This window comes from Anneissia japonica, unplaced genomic scaffold (genome assembly GCF_011630105.1).
Source record: "Anneissia japonica isolate Jap-2015-1 unplaced genomic scaffold, ASM1163010v1 scaffold1005_len2656397_cov198, whole genome shotgun sequence".
NCBI classification, from domain to species: domain Eukaryota; kingdom Metazoa; phylum Echinodermata; class Crinoidea; order Comatulida; family Comatulidae; genus Anneissia; species Anneissia japonica.
This window is the reverse complement of record NW_022683792.1, coordinates 953,935-975,917: the sequence shown is the minus strand read 5'-3', so window position 1 is coordinate 975,917 and position 21,983 is coordinate 953,935. Positions and strand designations below refer to the sequence as shown.

At 33.2% G+C, this 21,983-nt stretch overlaps 1 protein-coding gene across 1 annotated transcript in view; it reads left to right on the top strand.

Annotated features, from left to right (window-relative positions):
* The window catches only part of LOC117102777, a 53,478-nt gene that overhangs the window by 12,204 nt on the left and 19,291 nt on the right, over nucleotides 1–21,983 (top strand). Inside the window, exons 4-32 of the mRNA XM_033243188.1 lie at nucleotides 614–856; nucleotides 1,216–1,378; nucleotides 2,547–2,671; nucleotides 2,894–3,175; nucleotides 5,843–6,091; nucleotides 6,480–6,719; nucleotides 7,028–7,279; nucleotides 9,776–10,033; nucleotides 10,356–10,607; nucleotides 10,805–11,068; nucleotides 11,212–11,463; nucleotides 11,660–11,917; nucleotides 12,240–12,491; nucleotides 12,689–12,952; nucleotides 13,096–13,347; nucleotides 13,542–13,799; nucleotides 13,954–14,205; nucleotides 14,496–14,753; nucleotides 14,913–15,164; nucleotides 15,360–15,617; nucleotides 15,781–16,032; nucleotides 16,339–16,596; nucleotides 16,756–17,007; nucleotides 17,209–17,466; nucleotides 17,630–17,881; nucleotides 18,183–18,440; nucleotides 18,599–18,850; nucleotides 20,036–20,293; nucleotides 20,450–20,701. Of these exons, the coding sequence (XP_033099079.1) occupies nucleotides 614–856; nucleotides 1,216–1,378; nucleotides 2,547–2,671; nucleotides 2,894–3,175; nucleotides 5,843–6,091; nucleotides 6,480–6,719; nucleotides 7,028–7,279; nucleotides 9,776–10,033; nucleotides 10,356–10,607; nucleotides 10,805–11,068; nucleotides 11,212–11,463; nucleotides 11,660–11,917; nucleotides 12,240–12,491; nucleotides 12,689–12,952; nucleotides 13,096–13,347; nucleotides 13,542–13,799; nucleotides 13,954–14,205; nucleotides 14,496–14,753; nucleotides 14,913–15,164; nucleotides 15,360–15,617; nucleotides 15,781–16,032; nucleotides 16,339–16,596; nucleotides 16,756–17,007; nucleotides 17,209–17,466; nucleotides 17,630–17,881; nucleotides 18,183–18,440; nucleotides 18,599–18,850; nucleotides 20,036–20,293; nucleotides 20,450–20,701 (7,176 nt within the window). The remainder of the gene's footprint in view (nucleotides 1–613; nucleotides 857–1,215; nucleotides 1,379–2,546; nucleotides 2,672–2,893; nucleotides 3,176–5,842; nucleotides 6,092–6,479; nucleotides 6,720–7,027; nucleotides 7,280–9,775; nucleotides 10,034–10,355; nucleotides 10,608–10,804; nucleotides 11,069–11,211; nucleotides 11,464–11,659; nucleotides 11,918–12,239; nucleotides 12,492–12,688; nucleotides 12,953–13,095; nucleotides 13,348–13,541; nucleotides 13,800–13,953; nucleotides 14,206–14,495; nucleotides 14,754–14,912; nucleotides 15,165–15,359; nucleotides 15,618–15,780; nucleotides 16,033–16,338; nucleotides 16,597–16,755; nucleotides 17,008–17,208; nucleotides 17,467–17,629; nucleotides 17,882–18,182; nucleotides 18,441–18,598; nucleotides 18,851–20,035; nucleotides 20,294–20,449; nucleotides 20,702–21,983) is intronic.

The window sequence follows — 21,983 nt, the reverse complement described above, 5'->3', positions numbered from 1 at the left end:
TTTAATAATAATTTATGGGCCCGATTGATTTTACCAACTACAGTATAAGTGAACTTAAATTTGCCATCTTTAAAGCGGCTTGGAATGTGCCCCCTCACGTATAGGCATTCTACCGACTGAATGTGCTTTATTGAACCGTCAAGATTAGACTGGGTTCCTAAACCTTGTCTTAATCGGTAAAAATGCTTGATTTTGGCACCAATGGCATTCCATATTACATATTTGCTTGGTGTTCCATCGTATACTTTTTTCGCATCCAAATTCAACAACATAATTAAGTCTCTCAACATAAACCGACACCAGTGGTGCGCTCCGAATGTAGCAAATACTATGGAAAATCAATAGAGACTTGTGGCAAATCTACATCAAGATCTATTATCTACTCAAAAACTGTAGACACTAAATCAGAGGAATGGTAGGATAGAATGGATGGAAATTGTGTTGACAATGTCAAGATCATTATAAAAAAGAAGACATAAAGAAATAGACCTATTATTGAATCTACTGGACAGTTTAATTGTACATTGTAAGATACTATTGTTGGCAGCACCACTCTGTTTAAATTGTCATTAAAGTATCTCTAAATGCTTGTTTATATCTGCTTAACTTTCAGAAGAAGGGACTGAGATTATGCTGGCAATGGATCTGACCTATGGTGCAATATACGCAGGATCATTGGATAACCAAAGAGTTGATTTTCAGACTTTAATTTTCAACAGTACATTTTCATTTGCAGCAATTGATTACGATCCTGTTGAACAGAATATATACGTCACAGATATTGCTAGTGGTTTGATATTAGTGACGCCGCTCAATGGACAAAGTATTACTGTCCTCGTTAGTGAAAATGTCACAGGTAGGCTTCCAGGACACATAAGGGTCGTAACACCCACCCCCTATCTTAATATTCAATCTGTATCGTAATAGCCGTTCTCTATTATTTCTCTAAACATCTTTTCTCTGTTAGAATATTCAATTATACATATCCTATATTTAATCTAAAGCCTGGTTTTGAGTACAAGGAATTGACACCATATTTCCAGGCCAATAGGAATCACTCAATGTTATGAGTCAAAACAAAGCAACATACCCGAAAAGTTAATAAGGAAACTTGTTCACTGAACAACTATGTAAGATACGTGGTGATTTGGAGTTTTCTATTTTCACTACTTCTTCTGAAAAGAGTATAATTATTTCAAAAATGTTTTCTTTCAGCGCCAGAAGGGATTACTCTTGATCCAATATCTGGAACCATTTTTTGGACTGACAGTGCATTTGATGTTATTGAATCGATGCAGATGAATGGAAGCAATCGACGAGTTATTATTAGTTCTGGCCTTTCATCTCCAAGAGGAATTGTTGCGCTCATCACAAACAGGTAATGGTACCAACCCAAACATATTCCTCCATATGCCACTAGGTAAATAGCATTGATGGACTGGATAACATGCTTCTCTTACCCTCTATTCCTTGGCTAGTAATACTAATGATAATCAAAATTAGTAACTACTTTAATAGGCCATATTCGGTTGATCTAAACTAGTCAAAAATATTGGTGGCACATAAAATTTAACAATTGCAGTGTTGGGTGCAGGAAGAAATTTTTACAGGAGGAGGGTGAAGACCACCTCAACCCCAACATGGTTGGGACTGTGAATAAAAATTATTTTATAGCACCTTTAGATGGTCAGAAATGGCACTCTCAGAATTACATTTTCAATTTAATTTCCCCTTTTTTCCCATTTCGAAAAAAGTAGGTGGCCGGCTGGGGCACCCTTGAATACACCACTGATCTAAAATCAACACAGTAGGCCTAATCAATAATTACTCCTCTAAAAAACCGAATATTATTGAAGTGCACGCTGGCAGTTTTATTCTTCAAAAACATTAAGTCGGAAATTATTTTAAATTATTATTTTTAGTCTATTTATGCTTGGGCCCCTAATAGCCCTGGGCCTAGTGCTTTGCACTGTTCGTAGCTACGCCACCGAGGCAACTGATATTTCACTCGCATGCGTATAGTTGAATAGCACATTCTTGATGCACCACAGGGTCTCGGGAAAACAAAACTTGTTGCAATCATGGTACAATAGGTTATGCCAAAAAAGCACAATGTCGCAGCAAAGAGTGCAACATTTTTTTGTTAAAATTTATGTTATAAAAAGTATTTATGACTAAAAAAATTGTTTGCACACTCAATTGCAACATTATTATAATGTAAAATTGTAATAGCTGGTTATTCAATTTTGATCGCATGCCTTTCAGAAGAATAATAATTGTATTTAGAGCATAAATTCGAACATCGGAAATCGAGATAAGCAATTTTTTTATGGTAACGTTTAATGAGAATCTGACAATGAGGCACAATAGTAGTTCATGGCGGGTCATTGTTCCCTGTGTTAAACAGCAACTTGATTTGAATATTATTTCCTATGACTTACCAGCTGCTACATAAAAGCTATTACGTGAGCTAAAAAAAGTGTATAAGAGACAGATATATATGAGTCCTATATATATTATATAAATATTATTTTCATTTTTCATAGGACGCTGTTTTGGACAGATTGGGAAAATGATATGATTGAACGAAGTGACTATGATGGTCAGAATAGATTCAATTTGGGAAGCAGCGGTGGAAGGTGGTACAACAGTCTCACTCTAGATGTTGAAGGTTGAGATTATTTTTACATAATAAATAGCATCTGTGTCAGTTAACAAAATTGAAATGTTTTACATCGGACTAGTAATTTTGTTTAGTATTTAGGATAATAATAAATTTCATATAATATAAATATATGATAATAAATACTCTAGTAATACTGATACAAACTGATGATGATTATTATTGATTATTAGTTATATAATTAGTAATTTTGATGGTTTTTTACTCTAGGTGGTTGGCTTTACGCTGCAGTATCTTCAAATTCCTTGGATTCTATTATTCAAAGAATGGATTTTTGGGGAAATTTTAAACAACTGGTCTATAGCAGAGATATAGGTAGACCTTTTGATTTATATTATCATAAGGGTTATATCTATTACACTGACTGGGACCAAGATTCTGTGATGAAAGTTGAGGCAGTTAGGAATGCAGGATCTTCCGAGAATATTACTACTGATGTATTCCGACGCAGTAATTCTCAGGGAACAGGAATTCATATTCTTGTATATGAAGGTTTGTTATTAAAAATTAGTTATTATTATAATTACCCCGAGAGTTTGTTTTTAACATATACCACTAAAGAATGTTCTATTGATTGAACATGTAATATGACGAATTATGGTAAAATGATTATATGATATGTATGTATGATATTCAAATGAAGTTTGCAGTATAGTACCGTGAACATTTTGGACAAAAGAAAGAAAATTCAATAAAAGTTTGGTTGGAACTTTAATTCAGGTTGTAACCGTATCGTAAAACATCAACTAAGCCGAAGTTCTAGTTCGAAAACAAATTTCTGGGGCGGATGCAGGATTTGAAGAAATAGTACCTGTAATAGTACCTGTAGATGGCCGGAAATGACACATTATAATAGTAAAATTCATCATCATCACATCACTATATCATTATTATATAGTCAAAATGAAGCAGCAACAAATTTTTTCCAGATCTTTTTTTTTTTATTAGCGATTTTCGGCAACTCTAGAGATCTAAGTAGTATGTGTGATGAACCATAGAAAGTATAACTTAAAAACATTCTCTTTGATGTATTTACTTTTCCTACTTCAAAGCAGTGAGTCTACAACCACCTCTGCCCCACCATGGTTGGGGCTGAGGTGGGTTAGAAAATTAGAGGAAATAGTACCTTTAGATTGCCAGAAATGACACTTTTATATAGTAAAATTATTCATCATCACACCATCATGTCTAGATGAAGCGGCAGCAAATTTCTGACGATTTTTTATCAGGGATTTTTGGAAACCACAGCGATATATATAGTGATGTACCATAGAAAAAAAAAGTAAAGAAACACTTTCTTTGGTGTATTTAATTTATTTGACCTACCTCAAAGCTGTGTGGCCACATCCAGCTCAGGCCCACCATGATTGGGGCTGAGATGAGAAAATTTGAAGAAATAGTACCTCTAGATGGCTGGAAATGACACAAAATTCTTCATCATCACCAACATTATATAGTCAAAATGAAGCGCCAACAAATTCTCATAATCTTTCATCAGCTATTTTCGGCAACCACAGATATCAAATGTGTGATGTACGGTACCATAGAAAATACAAGTTAAAAACATGTCTTTGAGGTATTTACTTTACCTACTTCGAAACTGTGAGTCAACACGCATCTCAATTTTGAGAATATGGAGCTCTGGGTGCCAGGAAATTGCACTCTCATACCTTAAGAATCTTACCAATAATTCATATCAACAATATAATACAACAATTAATTTTCTTAATAGAATTTTTTTTGGGGGGGGGGGTGCAACCGCACCCTCTGCATCCGCCCCAGAATTTGTAATTGACGTTCAATAAATGTTGTGATCATTGTTGTCCGTATGGTGCTCTGCTTTAAATAGATTCTGAAAATTAGAAAACAAACCTTTCCGCTAAGCCACGCCCCTTGTTGCTAAGGTCCTGCAAGACGCGGTGTTAAAAGATACGAGAACATGGGCGCTTGTGGGACAACATGTGTGTTTGTGAGACGCGCATATATTCCTAGCACTGTTCTGATTGGTCAGTTGTTATGTTTGATTGACACTTTGGATTGCTCTATTAACCATCATGTCCATATTTCTATGGTCACACTAAGATGGTCAACGACTAGTATAAACAATTCAGTTGTTTTTTTTTATTTGTTTTTTTTTCAATTTATTTTATATTGTCCTGGTTTCAGATTACTCTTAAAGAGAAAGTCAAATACTGAGGGTTACAAACAATTCTTTATTGCAGCAGCGATCAGGTTAATGAAACCATTACTTAGATAGAATTTAAATAATAAATAAATAATAAAGGTCCAGGTAGTTGGATGATTCTTAATTTATTTTAAATGTTTTAGAGTTTTAGTATTTTGTTCTTAAAATTGTTAAAATTCATTCTTATAAATATTAAACTTTTAAAATATTTTATATATTTTTTATTCATTGTAAATTGTTTTTATATTTATGCCATGACTAACTGAAGTTCTTCCTTGGATAATAAAGTATTTTTGAATTTGAATTTGAATGTAGATATTAAACATATGTATGTTGCAATGCCTGAATACATTAACACAACAACTGCTATGCATGTAGTTGTGCTAATTTCTATATTTAATTTTCTATTTTAAATGTAATTCCTCCTTGGATAATAAAGTATTTTTGAATTTGAATTAGAATGTAGATACTGAACAACGTATGTTACAATACATTGAATACATTAACACAACTTCTATGCATGTAGTTGTGCTAATTTCTATGTTTAATTTGCTATTTTAAATGTTTTTATGAGTTTTAGTATTTTGTTCTTACAAATTTTTTAAATTCGTTTTTATAAATCATTTATACATGTTTTAACTTTTTAAATATTTAATATTATTATCTTTTATTCATTGTAAATTTGAATTTGAATATAGATAATGAACAAACAGTTCTCCTTGGATACTATAGTATATTTGAATGTAGATACTGAACAACGTATGTTGCAATACCTTGAATAAATTAGCACAACAACTTCTATGCATGTAGTTGTGCTAATTTCTATATTTAATTTGCTATTTTAAATGTTTTTACGAGTTTTAGTATTTTTTTCTTAAAAATTGTTAAAATTTGTTTTTATAAATCATTTATACATGTTTTAACTTTTAAAATATTTAATATATTATTCATTGTAAATTTGAATTTGAATGTAGATATTGAACAACCTATGTTGCAATGCCCTGAAAACATTAGCACAACAACTGATCCCAGTCAGCCATATTCAACTGTATATTGGAATGTATCAGCAAGTGACAATTCAGGGAGTGTGACATGGAATTGTAGCAGAGTATCTGGTGACATGTTTGAAGCCATCTGGCCACGTGAACCACATAGAGTATTTTGCAAAGCGGAAGATGCGTCTGGCAATACTGCAGAATGTTCTTTCTTTATCACTGTAGATGGTATGTCATATAGCCTAGTTTGAATGTATAGCCTATGCTTGCATGACTTCTCACTTCATACTATCTGGCTTTGTCTACCCTCACTCACTCGCCACTGAGGAAGGACGTGTTGTCCGAAAGCTCTGGTTCTATTTGTGGCCGTTTACTCCATTTACATATATTAGCTATTGCTTATCAAATGTGTATCTTTACCGAAATCCAGTCATTGTTTCCCAAAGAAGCCTCTTTTTTCATACAACTATAATAAGGAACATTGATTAGATTATTTAATTAATTTTATGTCTCTATTATGTCAATGTATGCTATTGTTTTATTTTTGTATTTGCTTATATTTATATATTTCTGTGAGACATGTGGAACCAACTACATCTAACATTTGCTTGATTAGATGAAGAAAGTCCAACTGTTTCATGTCCAAGCAACTTCGATGTACCAACTGATGATGGGTCAGCTTCGGCGGTGGTTTACTGGTTAGTCAATGTGACAGAAAATACAGATTACGAAGTATCAGTGTTTTTCTCACACGAATCAGGAGAGTCATTTTTTGTTGGTACATCAACAGTAACATATCTCATTATAGACAGATTTGATAATAGAAATGACTGTATATTCACAGTAACAGTTAGAGGTACGCTTTATGTTTCAATGTTTTAGTGTAGCATTATAAAATACATAAAAAAATATATATTGTTCACATTCGGATTCGAACCCAGGACCTTCTGATTATCGTTCAGATACTCCATCAACTGATCTATGAGGCCAAGTGGTATGAACCCTTTGGTTTTCTTGTTAACACATGTTTTTTTATTAATGTATTGCATATCGAGGATGTCTGGTATACTACAACATAGGCCTATTCTTTATTAAACACATACATGCACATATACAAATTATTTGTATAGTAATTTTTAATTAAAATATTATGTTTTCATGTAGATAATGAACAACCTATGTTGCAATGTCCTGATGACATTGATGTAGTATTAACTGATCCGGGTCAGCCATATTCGACTATATATTGGAATGTATCAGTAAGTGACAATTCTGGAAGTGTGACATGGAATTGTAGCCAAGAAACTGGTCATAGGTTTCACGTCATCTGGCCAATTGAACGACAGAATGTAACATGCGAAGCAGAGGATGCGTATGAAAATGCTGCAGAATGTGTATTTTTTGTTAAAGTGTATGGTATGTAAAAAAGAATAAACAGCATATTAACTATTACTTTCACATGGATTATTCTTTTTCATATGCATGTAGTTGTGCTAATTTCTATATCTCATTTGCTTGCTGTTTTATAATGTGTTTAACAAAAAATATGCCTACCATTTGTTAATATTGTTGGTATCTTACTTACTTGTTGAGCTATTGTATTTGTCATGTCACCAACTGAAGGCTTGTGTTACATTTTGGTGAACATTGTTGTATTTTGCAATACTGTAAATTTAATGATAAATATTAATTGCATGGCCTACAGTAGATCTTCAGTTTATTAAATGCTACCAGCCTTGTAAATAACAAGTTTTGTTCCATATGCTTTTATTAAATTATAAAATGTGTTTGTTGCTGCTTTTAAATGAAATTTAGAAAATGCTATTTCGGAAGATAACGATGTCAGTTTTTATTTTTTTAAATATCAACTCTATGCAGGAACAAGCTCACATTATTTGCTGTATTATGTAAAGATGTTTAAAACATTGTATTCACTATCAAATTGTACTAATTAGTGTGATCTGATTATTTTGTAAGTACAGTATTTTAGAAGTTGTTGAACTCTTACACGTCCTAGGATTAAAAAAAGCATGCGTCTTTAAAATCTTCATTACACAATTAAATATAGCAGCAGTCTACGGAAGCTATTACAGTTTGTTCAGTTCGGTAGACAGTACAGGGACTCTATATACTGTAGTATATTATATATAACAAACAAATATAGTTGTTTGAGAGTAAATGTGAATTGTTTTTAATTCATTTGTATGAATGGGGGACTGTTCCATTTTCACTCGCCTTTTGGAATAGTTGTCCATAATAAAATTTTATAATTGATAACAATTCACATTTTTTCAAACATTCTATATTTGTGTTGTATATTACATTTTAAATACGATTCAAGACAGAAGAAAACAATTGTTCAAAATGTGGCGTTAATCAATATATTTCTCATGAGTGCGATTTGTGTTGAATTCTTCAAAGTTGATGTGTGCTTTTGTGGGTATAAGTGGGGATGAAAGAATGATGAAATTACATTAAAAAATTTGAATTTGTTTACTTCTTTTAATTTGTTTGCATCATGCGCTCGCGAAGCTGAGGATGTGCATGGCAATACTGCAGAATGTGTATTTTATATTACTGTAATTGTGGCAGAGTTTATTCATAACTTATTTGTTAGACTAATCTTCATACTATAGCTGTTATTGTATATGTCTTTTTTTCTTATATAGCTGTTTGTTACAGCATTTGGCTAATAATTATTATGACTCCATTGTATTTAAAAATGTATCATATTAGAGGATGCGTCTTTAAAATCTAAATTACACAATTAAATATAACAGCAGTCTACAAAAGTTATTACAGTTTTTTAGTTTGGTAGATAGTACAGGGACTTTTTTTAGTTCACAAATATTGTTGTTTGAGAAAAAAAAATTGTTTTGAATTTATAACTAGTGTATATGATTGGAGGACTGTTCCATTTTCACTCGCCTTTTGGAATAGTTGTCCATAATATCACTTTATAATTGATAACAATTCACATTTTCTCAAACATTCAATTTGTGTGTTGTATATCCTATTTCAAATACGAGGCAGAAAAAAATATTTGGAAATTGCTTTTAAAATGTCACGTAAACAAATATATTGCTTGTGATAGTGATTTTTGTTGAATTATTTAATGTGCGATGTTTCTGTAGGTATAAGTAGGAAAGAATGGATTATAAATTGACGTTTTGCAATTTTAACACTTCATTTTTTTGTAATTTCTATTTAACTTTTAATATAATTAAATTGTTCATGTTTTCTTGGATTATTGATAATTAAATTATATAAGTTCCATAATTGTATAGCCAGGACAATACAAGGGTCCCACAAATTCAAAGGAAGTAAATAAATGTTTAAAATGATTCAAACAAGCAACCTTACGTAAGTATATGCTGTAGCATCAATATCCCAGGGACATGGTTTAGTGGAACAGTCTATTCTGAGCCGGATATTTTTGCCAAGTGGTATTTAAACCAACGAAGAAGTCAGTAGACATCAATACTGCTGTTAATGTTAACCTCTCATTGTCTTTTTCTGAAGTATCACTATATTATTCGCATATTTTGGTTGTTATGGTGTCAGGGTTATTGCATCAAGCTACTCTTCTCTTGCAGTCAGCAGCCACTATTCTTTACTCATTGATCATTTTCTTAAGAATAATCCTATTCGCCTCTTGCTAATAGACCTATTTGTTGTTTTTGACACACTTATTCAGCTAGAATGTAACGCCTTCATCTAGCAGACTGTAATAACTACTACAGTCACTTTTTCTTTCTTGCTTTGTTACCTTTGGTCTAAAGATAGGCATACTGTTTGCCATGCATTGCTATATTATGGTACGTTAAATACATTATAACATTAACTTGGTTGGCTTAAAGAGTTGATCAACATTAAATTGACTGTGTCGTTATTGATTATATATCACTTTAGATAAGGAACATCCAAGTGTTTTGTGTCCAAGTAGCATTGATGTACCTAATGATGATGGGTCAGCGGTAGCAGTGGTCAGCTGGTCAGTCAATGTCACAGACAACACAGATTCTCTATATGAAGTAATAGTGTCAGGCTCTGGTACAGAGTATAACAAATCTGGACACGCATTTCCTGTTGGCATCACAACATTAGACTATGTTGTTACAGATGCATTTGGTAACGCAGACAACTGTTCCTTCACAGTAACTGTCAGTGGTAAGGATGTTATATCCAATGTTTCATTAGAATATTTTACGATAAAGCAACATCTACAGTTTGAAAAAAACCAGTAGGTTCACTGATAAGTTTAAGATAACTTAGTATAAAACATACTCAAAATAAAGTGAGACTAGTCATACTATACTCGAAATATTGAATCAAAATGACTAGTCTCACTTTATTTGGAGTATGTTTTATACTAAGTTACAGTTTGACATATGTTTGGAAATTATTTAAAATCCAGTGTATCAACAAATGAAACAAGTGTGAAAGGCTGCCAATATTTTAATGATATTTTAAAATGTTATATATTATGTAGATACTGAAGAACCTATGTTACAATGTCCCGATGATATTGATGTAGCATTAACCAATCCGGGTCAGCCATATTCGACTGTATATTGGAATGTATCAGTAAGTGACAATTCAGGGAGTGTGACATGGAATTGTAGCAGAGTATCTGGTGACAGGTTTGACGTCATCTGGCCAATTGAACGACAGAATGTATCATGCGTAGCTGAGGATGTGCATGGCAATACTGCAGAATGTGTATTTTATGTTACTGTAATTGGTAAGCAGATTTTTATCATAATAAAAATGTATTTGAACAATTCTAATAGCTGTTATTTTGTAGACTAATCTTTTTTTATGTTTTGATATAGTCATATCTAGTTGTGTTACAGCGTTTGGTCAATAATTAATATACGTTAATGTAATAGGAAAATTCTGAGCGATTATAATACGTCTTTCACTTCTGTTGATGTTCAGATGAAGAAAATCCAAGTATTTTGTGCCCAAGTAACGTTGATGTCCCTACTGATGATGGATCTGCCGTAGCAGTGGTCAGCTGGTCAGTCAACTACTCAGACAACACAGATTCTATATATGACCTAGTATTGTCAGGTTCTATTACAGAGTACTTTTTTGATGCACTTGGATATGCGTTTCCCGTTGGCACGACAACATTAAACTATGTTATTACAGACGTATTTGGAAACACAGACAACTGTTCCTTCACAATAACTGTCCGAGGTAAAGGGGTTATACAATTTTGTTTATACATTACGACAAAGTCAACATCTGCAGTTTGGTATGTTTGAAAACGATTAGAATCTATTACAAATAAGAGCACTATCAACAGTTTATGACATTTTGAAATGTTACACATTTTGCAGATACTGGAGAACCTATGTTACAATGTCCCGATGATATTGATGTAGCATTAACTGATCCAGGTCAACCATATTCGACTGTATATTGGAATGTATCAGTAAGTGACAATTCTGGAAGTGTGACATGGAATTGTAGCAGAGTATCTGGTGACATGTTTGACGTCATTTGGCCAATTGAACGACAGAATGTATCATGCGAAGCTGAGGATGTGCATGGCAATACTGCAGAATGTGTATTTTATATTACTGTAATTGGTATGCAGAATTTATTCATATTAAAAATATATTTAAACAATTTTAATAGCTGTTTTTTTTATAGGCCTACCATTTTATATTCTTACATATTCATATCTAGTTTTCATTACAGCGTTTGGCCAATAATGATTCTACATTATTGTAATAGAAAAAATTTGAACGATTATAATATTCTTACACTTCTGTTGATTTTCAGATGAAGAAAATCCAAGTATTTCATGTCCAAGTAGCGTTGATGTACCTAATGATGATGGGTCAGCGGTAGCAGTGGTCAGCTGGTCAGTCAATGTCACAGACAACACAGATTCTCTATATGAAGTAATAGTGTCAGGCTCTGGTACAGAGTATAACAAATCTGGACACGCATTTCCTGTTGGCATCACAACATTAGACTATGTTGTTACAGATGCATTTGGTAACGCAGACAACTGTTCCTTCACAGTAACTGTCAGTGGTAAGGATGTTATATACAATGTTTCATTAGAATATTTTACGATAAAGCAACATCTACAGTTTGAAAAAAACCAGTAGGTTCACTGATAAGTTTAAGATAACTTAGTATAAAACATACTCAAAATAAAGTGAGACTAGTCATACTATACTCGAAATATTGAATCAAAATGACTAGTCTCACTTTATTTGGAGTATGTTTTATACTAAGTTACAGTTTGACATATGTTTGGAAATTATTTAAAATCCAGTGTATCAACAAATGAAACAAGTGTGAAAGGCTGCCAATATTTTAATGATATTTTAAAATGTTATATATTATGTAGATACTGAAGAACCTATGTTACAATGTCCCGATGATATTGATGTAGCATTAACCAATCCGGGTCAACCATATTCGACTGTATATTGGAATGTATCAGTAAGTGACAATTCAGGGAGTGTGACATGGAATTGTAGCAGAGTATCTGGTGACAGGTTTGATGTCATCTGGCCAATTGAACGACAGAATGTATCATGCGTAGCTGAGGATGTGCATCGCAATACTGCAGAATGTGTATTTTATGTTACTGTAATTGGTAAGCAGATTTTTATCATAATAAAAATGTATTTGAACAATTCTAATAGCTGTTATTTTGTAGACTAATCTTTTTTTATGTTTTGATATAGTCATATCTAGTTGTGTTACAGCGTTTGGTCAATAATTAATATACGTTAATGTAATAGGAAAATTCTGAGCAATTATAATACGTCTTACACTTCTGTTGATGTTCAGATGAAGAAAATCCAAGTATTTTGTGCCCAAGTAACGTTGATGTCCCTACTGATGATGGATCTGCCGTAGCAGTGGTCAGCTGGTCAGTCAACTACTCAGACAACACAGATTCTATATATGACCTAGTATTGTCAGGTTCTAATACAGAGTACTTTTTTGATGCACTTGGATATGCGTTTCCCGTTGGCACGACAACATTAAACTATGTTATTACAGACGTATTTGGAAACACAGACAACTGTTCCTTCACAATAACTGTCCGAGGTAAAGGGGTTATACAATTTTGTTTATACATTACGACAAAGTCAACATCTGCAGTTTGGTATGTTTGAAAACGATTAGAATCTATTACAAATTAGAGCACTATCAACAGTTTATGACATTTTGAAATGTTACACATTTTGCAGATACTGGAGAACCTATGTTACAATGTCCTGATGATATTGATGTAGCATTAACTGATCCAGGTCAGCCATATTCGACTGTATATTGGAATGTATCAGTAAGTGACAATTCTGGAAGTGTGACATGGAATTGTAGCAGAGTATCTGGTGACATGTTTGACGTCATTTGGCCAATTGAACGACAGAATGTATCATGCGAAGCTGAGGATGTGCATGGCAATACTGCAGAATGTGTATTTTATATTACTGTAATCGGTAGGCAGAGTTTATTAATAGTAAAAATATATTTAAACAATCTTAATAGCTGTTTTTTTTATAGGCCTACCATTTTATCTGTACATAGTCATATCTAGTTTGCATTACAGTGTTTGGCCAATAATGATTCTACATTATTGTAATAGAAAAATTCTGAGCGATTATAATATTCTTACACTTCTGTTGATTTTCAGATGAAGAAAATCCAAGTGTTTCGTGCCCAAGTAGCATTGATGTACCTAATGATGATGGGTCAGCCGTAGCAGTGGTCAGCTGGTCTGTCAACGTCACGGACAACACAGATTCTATATATGAAGTAATAGTGTCAGGCTCTGGTACAGAGTACAACGAATTTGGACAAGCATTCCCTGTTGGCATGACAACATTATACTATGTTGTTACAGATGCATTTGGTAACAGAGACAACTGTTCCTTCACAATAACTGTCCGAGGTAAAGGGGTTATACAATTTTGTTTATACATTACGACAAAGTCAACATCTGCAGTTCTGTATGTTTGGAAACGATTAGAATCTATAAACATTATAAACAAATTTGAGCACTATTAACAGTTAAATGGCATTTTAAAATGTTACATCTTTTGTAGATACTGGAGAACCCATGTTACAATGTCCCAATGACATTAATTTAGCATTAACTGATCCGGGTCAGCCATATTCGACTGTATATTGGAATGTATCAGTCAGTGACAATTCAGGGAGTGTGACATGGAATTGTAGCAGAGTATCTGGTGACAGGTTTGATGTCATTTGGCCAACTGAGCGACAGAATGTATCATGCGAAGCTGAGGATGTGCATGGCAATACTGCAGAATGTGTATTTTATGTTACTGTAATCGGTAGGCCATTTTTTTAATCTTAATTTATTGGAATATAATTTATAAGGTTTTGTTTTACATATTACAATTGATTAGAAATATTGTATAAAGCGATAATTGGTCAAACACTGAACATAATAGTAAATACAACTAAATATGTCTAGGCCTATAAGAAAATATTAGTTTCCTTATATAGTCATTTAGTTTTATTTACTATTGTTAATGTTTGACTAATTATCATTTTACAATATTAATAGAATATTCTAATTGATTATAATATATCTTAATCTTGTTTTTATATTGTTCTTTAGATAAAGAAACTCCGAGTATTTCATGTCCAAGTAACATTGATGTATCCACTGATGATGGGTCGGCTGTAGCACTAGTGAGTTGGTTAGTGAACGTCACAGACAACTCAGGTTCTATATATGAAGTAATAGTTTCAGGTTCAGGTACCGAGTACAACAAATCTGAACATGCGTTTCCTGTTGGCATCACAGCATTAGACTATGTTGCTACAGATGCATTCGGTAACGCAGACAACTGTTCCTTCACAGTAACTGTCAGAGGTAAGGGGTTATCAGGATAATATTTTACTAGCGTACTTTACAACAAATCAACCTCTATACATTGGTTATGTTTAAAAGTGGTTTTAAATTTTTAAACATATGAAACACGGTAGACTTTCAGCAGTTTAATGACATTCTAATATGTTATATTTTATGCAGATATCGGAGAACCCATGTTACAATGTCCCAATGACATTAATTTAGCATTAACTGATCCGGGTCAGCCATATTCGACTGTATATTGGAATGTATCAGTAAGTGACAATTCAGGGATTGTGACATGGAATTGTAGCAGAGTATCTGGTAACATATTTGACGTCATCTGGCCAATTGAACGACAGAATGTATCATGCGAAGCTGAGGATGCCCATGGCAATACTGCAGAATGTGTATTTTATATTACTGTAATTGGTAGGCAGAATTAATTCATAACAAGAATGTATTTGAACAATCATAATAGATGTTATTGTATAGGTCTACCTTTTTATTTTCTTATATAGTCATATCTAGTTGTATTTTAAGGTTTGCCTAATAATTATTATACAATAATATAGTAGAATAATTCTTAGCAATTATAATACGTTTTACTCTTTTGTTGGTTTTCAGATGAAGAAAATCCAAGTGTTTCATGTCCAAGAAGCATTGGTGTACCTAATGATGATGGATCAGCCGTAGCAGTGGTCAGCTGGTCAGTCAATGTCACCGACAACACAGATTCTATATATGAAGTAATAGTGTCAGGCTCTGGTACAGAGTACAACGAATCTGGACAAGCATTTCCTGTTGGCATGACAACTTTAGACTATGTTGTTACAGACGCATTTGGAAACACAGAAAACTGTTCCTTCACAATAACTGTCCAAGGTAGGGGGTTAATACAAGTCAATATATAATATAAAAGTACAAATAAAAGGCATACATCTCCAGTTTGATATGTTTGGAAACGATTTGAATCTACAAAAATATGAAATAAAGAGTTGAACTATCAACAGTTTAATGACATTTTGAAATGTTACATCTTTTGTAGATACTGGAGAACCTATGTTGCAATGTCCCAATGACATTGATGTAGCATTAACTGATCCGGATCAGCCTTATTCGACTGTATATTGGAATGTATCAGTAAGTGACAACTCAGGGAGTGTGACATGGAATTGTAGCAAAATATCTGGTGACAGGTTTGACGTCATCTGGCCAACTGAACGACAGAATGTATCTTGTGAGGCTGAGGATGCGCATGACAATACTGCAGAATGTGTATTTTATGTTACTGTAATCGGTATGCCATTTTTTTAATAACCTTGATTTATTGGAATATAATTTATAAGGTTTTATTTTACATATTATAATTGATTAGAAATATTGTATTTTGATATTGTATAAAATGATAATTGGTCAAACACTGAACATAATAGTAAATACAACTAAATATGACTAGGCCTATAAGAAAATATTAGTTTTCTTATATAGTCATTTAGTTTTATTTACTATTGTTAATGCTTGACCAGATATCATTTTACAATATTAATAGAGTATTCTAATCGATTATAATATATCTTAATCTTGTTTTTATATTGTTCTTTAGATAAAGAAACTCCGAGTATTTCATGTCCAAGTAATATTGATGTATCCACTGATGATGGGTCGGCTGTAGCACTAGTGAATTGGTTAGTGAATGTCACAGACAACTCAGGTTCTATATATGAAGTGACAGTTTCTGGATCAGGTACAGAGTACAACGAATCTGAACACGCGTTTCCTGTTGGCATCACAGCATTAGACTATGTTGCTACAGATGCATTTGGTAACACAGACAACTGTTCCTTCACAGTAACTGTCAGAGGTAAGGGGTTATCAAGATAATATTTTACTATAGTCCTTTACAACAGAGCAACATCTATACGTTCGTTGTGTTTGAAAATGGTTTGAAATTTTTTAACATATGAAACACGCTAGACTTTCAGTAGTTTAATGACATTCTAATATGTTATATTTTATGCAGATACCGGAGAACCCATGTTAAAATGTCCCAATGATATTAATTTAGCATTAACTGATCCGGGTCAGCCATATTCAACTGTATATTGGAATGTATCAGTAAGTGACAATTCAGGGAGTGTGACATGGAATTGTAGCAGAGTATCTGGTGACAGGTTTGACGTCATTTGGCCAATTGAACGACAGAATGTATCATGCGTAGCTGAGGATGTGCATGGCAATACTGCAGAATGTGTATTTTATATTACTGTAATTGGTAGGCAGAATTAATTTATAACAAGAATGTATTTGAAAAATCATAATAGCTGTTATTGTATAGGCCTACCTTTTTATATCCCTATATAGTCATATCTTAGTTGTACAGTATTTTAGGGTTTGTCTAATAATTATTATACAATAATATAGTAGAATAATTCTTAGCAATTATAATACGTCTTACACTTCTATTGGTTTTCAGATGAAGAAAATCCAAGTATTTCGTGTCCAAGAAGCGTTGATGTACCTAATGATGACGGGTCAGCCGTAGCAGTGGTCAGCTGGTCAGTTAACATCACAGACAACACAAATTATATATATGAATTAATATTGTCAGGCTCTGGTACAGAGTACAACGAATCTGGACAAGCATTTCCTGTTGGCATGACAACTTTAGACTATGTTGTTACAGACGCATTTGGAAACATAGAAAACTGTTCCTTCACAGTAACTGTCCGAGGTAGGGGGTTAATACAAGTCAATATTTTATTAAGTACATTACGACAAAGGCATACATCTTCAGTTTGATATGCTTGAAAACGATTTGGATATACAAACCTATGAAATAAAGCAGTAAACTATTAATAATTTAATGACTTTTTGAAATGTTACATCTTTTGTAGATACTGGAGAACCTATGTTACAATGTCCCAATGACATTGATGTAGCATTAACTGATCCGGGTCAGCCATATTCTACTGTATATTGGAATGTATCAGTAAGTGACAATTCTGGGAGTGTGACATGGAATTGTAGCAGAGTATCTGGTGACAGGTTTGACGTCATTTGGCCAATTGAACGACAGAATGTATCATGCGAAGCAGAGGATGTGCATGGCAATACTGCAAAATGCGTATTTTATGTTACTGTAATCGGTAGGTCATTTTTTAAAATAATCTTGATTTATTGGAATATAATTTATAATGTTTTATTTTACATATTATAATTGATTAGAGATATTGCATTTTAATATGTATAAATGATAATTTGTCAAACACTGAACATAATAGTAAATACATCTAAATATGACTATAAGAAAATAACAATTTTCTTATATAATCATTTTGTTTTATTTATTATTATGTTAATGTTTGACTAATTATCATTTTACAATATTAATTGAATTTTCTAATTGATTATAATATATCTTACTCTTGTGTTTATATTGATCTTTAGATAAAGAAAATCCGAGTATTTCATGTCCAAGTAACATTGATGTATCCACTGATGATGGGTCGGCTGTAGCACTAGTGAGTTGGTTAGTGAACGTCACAGACAACTCGGGTTCTATATATGAAGTGACAGATTCTGGATCAGGTACCGACTACAACAAATCTGGACACGTGTTTCCTATTGGCATGACAACATTAGACTATGTTGCTACAGATGCATTTGGTAACACAGACAACTGTTCCTTCACAGTAACTGTCAGAGGTAAGGGGTTATCAAGATAATATTTTATTAGAGCACTTTACAACAAAGCAACGTCTATACGTTGATTATGCTTGAAAATGGTTGAAATTTTTAAACATATGAAACACGGTAGACTTTTAGCAGTTTAATGACATTCTAATATGTTATATCTTATGCAGATACTGGAAAACCCATGTTACAGTGTCCCAATGACATTAATTTAGCATTAACTGATCCAGGTCAGCCATATTCAACTGTATATTGGAATGTATCAGTGAGTGACAATTCAGGGAGTGTGACATGGAATTGTAGCAGAGTATCTGGTGACAGGTTTGACGTCATTTGGCCAATTGAACGACAGAATGTATCATGCGAAGCTGAGGATGTGCATGGCAATACTGCAGAATGTGTATTTTATGTTACTGTAATTGGTAGGCGAATTTATTCATAACAAGAATGTATTTGAACAATCATAATGGTTGTTATAAGACAATCGTGACGTCATCACTTTAACTCCCAATGTTATTTGCCTATTCCCCAGCGTCGACTAATTTTTCTATTAGTGGATGCTTGGCTTGATGATTTTTTTTAGGTTCATGTGCAAAAAAAATTCCTCATTTTTTCGTCACCGCGAATATATCGTGCACCGCGATAAAAATTGAATTGTAATTGAAAATTACTTCCGTAAAACAAGCTTAATTAGAACCCGAAGAAAGTTACTTCAAATTCAATGTTAATTATGAACAATTAAGGAATTCATTAAATCAATGGACCCTCATAAACACAACAAACTGAACGTTTAATATGAATATTCTAGACCTATTTTAATGACTCAAGGAACAAATTTAGATGTAGGCCTACGGCCGTGCAGGAGCCCGCCCGGGCCTCCTCCTACTACTACTACTACTACTAGGCCGCAGCCTAGCCTAGTTATGAAATCATCGCACGATTTTACCTGTCTGCATGCACCGATCAAAAAGGATGTCAGTGACGTATTCCTTCTCGAATGCTGAAATGTTTATTTCTTTGACGAAAGTATATCAAAATGGAATTACAAACAAGTTATTTCTAATTACACAAGTAGTTATTAATTGTATCCGTACTCCTGTACTGCTGATGTGTAGCAGTGTGTAGTTAATTAATTAAATGCGTACTGCAGGAGCAAAAATCAGCATAATCATAGCTAAATGTAAATATGCACACGTATACTGATCATATCAATATAGCAACCGATGACTGCTACAACAGTTTGTTATAAAAAACTAAAATTAACAGACGGCGATTGACTTATAAAGCAATTATTAGAGCATGCATCGTACACTAAATGGAAAATTATTATACTTAGGTTAGATTTAATGCATTCAAAAATTTTCTTCGGGCCTTGCAGGCCCGCAGGAAATTTTTTCAAGCTTTAAATCTAACCTTCGTATAATAATTTTCCTAAAGTGTACAATGCGGAGCTCTACTAATTGCTTGTTATTGTATAGGCCTACCTTTTTATTTTCTTATATAGTCATATCTAGTTGTATTTTAGGGTTTCCCTAATAATTATACAATAATATAGTAGAATAATTCTTAGCAATTATGATACAATATACTCTTCTGTTGGTTTTCAGATGAAGAAGATCCAAGTATTTCGTGTCCAAGAAGCGTTGATGTACCTAATGATGATGGATCAGCCGTAGCAGTGGTGAGCTGGTCAGTTAACATCACAGACAACACAAATTATATATATGATTTAATATTGTCAGGCTCTGGTACAGAGTACAATGAAACTGGACAAGCATTTCCTGTTGGCATGACAACATTATACTATGTTGTTACAGACGCATTTGGAAACACAGAAAACTGTTCCTTCACAGTAACTGTCCGAGGTAGGGGGTTATACAATTTTTTATTAATATACTTTACGAAAAACCAACATCTGCAGTTTGATATATGTTTGAAAAATATTTTAATCTATGAACATATAAACAGAGCGGAAGCCTATCAGCAGTTTAACAACATTTAAAATGTTATATCTTATGCAGATACTGGAGAACCCATGTTACAATGTCCAGCTGACATTAATGAAGCACTAACTGATCCAGGTCAGCCATATTCGACTGTATATTGGAATGTATCAGTAAGTGACAATTCAGGAAGTGTGACATGGAATTGTAGCAGAGTATCTGGTGACAGGTTTGACGTCATCTGGCCAATTGAACGACAGAATGTATCATGCGAAGCTGAGGATGCGCAAGGCAATACTGCAGAATGTGTATTTTATATTATATTAGTTGGTATGAATGATTGATTTATATTTTAGTTAAAGTGTTTCTATAACTATAGTATTATACAAAGTATTATGCATATTATTATTCTTATTGTTATTAGTATTTGTTGCTGTTATTATTGGTGATCCGCAACTCTTGCGGATCACCTCTTCTTATTGTCAGGATCTTTTTTTTCTTTTTTTTCTTCTTTCTTTCTCCCCATTTCTTGTTGGCACGATATCTCAAAAAATGCCACGAGTTATGCACAATCGCTGTCAACGAACATTTGGTTTGGTCTGGATTAGTCAATGTGAGCATGTTAATGTGCTCAGTCATGCGTGACGTCATCTACGTGTAATTTTGCGTTTTTAATAACGTGTTACATAATCGAACATATCCTAACCAATTGCCATTTCGAAATCATATTCAGTGAGCATAAAGTTCAGGTCAAGGTTGAATGTCACTTGTCTTAATTTTATGAGTGCACGTCATAACGTGCGCATACGCGTGCGTCAAAATTTTAAAATGCTCAAAATAACTTTTTGACTAAATTAGAGCACGCTTTAGGCCATTCTGAGCATTTCAACATTTTTCAAATTGTTGGCACTGCGCGCATTTTTACGCGCGCGCACACGTACAGAAACTGGAATTAACGTTTTTTTTACATGTTTTAGGTTTCTGACACTGTATTCAGAAAGTTCCATCTGTTTTGGTCATCTTAGGGTCAATGGCAATGCCGTACGCGCGCATAGAACATACAAATCCTTGTGCGCGTTTTTGTCGACATACAGCTAAAATAGGCCAAAATCATGCCTATTTTCAATCAGTTATAGCTCCTTAGGATGATCAGTGACCCCCAATTTTTACTATATATTCTGAAAGTACATAAATTGTAGATATGATTTTATTGATCATAATGGCTGATCGGACATTGTGACGTCTTCATATTGGCATCTGAATTCAAAGATCGATCGTCTTCCAACTTTAAGTATGTTATAGTTGAGACAATTCTCTTTCATATATGTGACTTCTTTTTACATTTTGATGACGTCATCATGGTAAAAAAATTTGTTTTTTTTTACCCCTGCCCACATCTTTCTTTCCTTAAACGTTGATGAGCCCATATCATCTTAACCATTTGTCAATTTCTGAATCATATCAAGTGAGCATAATCTTCAGGTCAAGGTTAAATGTCAGGTACCTTAATTTTCCGTTGGAGCGAATTAACGTGCGCGTACGCGTGCGTCAACAATTATGAATACTTAAAATTATGCCTAATTTTAATCAGTTATAGCTCCTTAGGATGAAA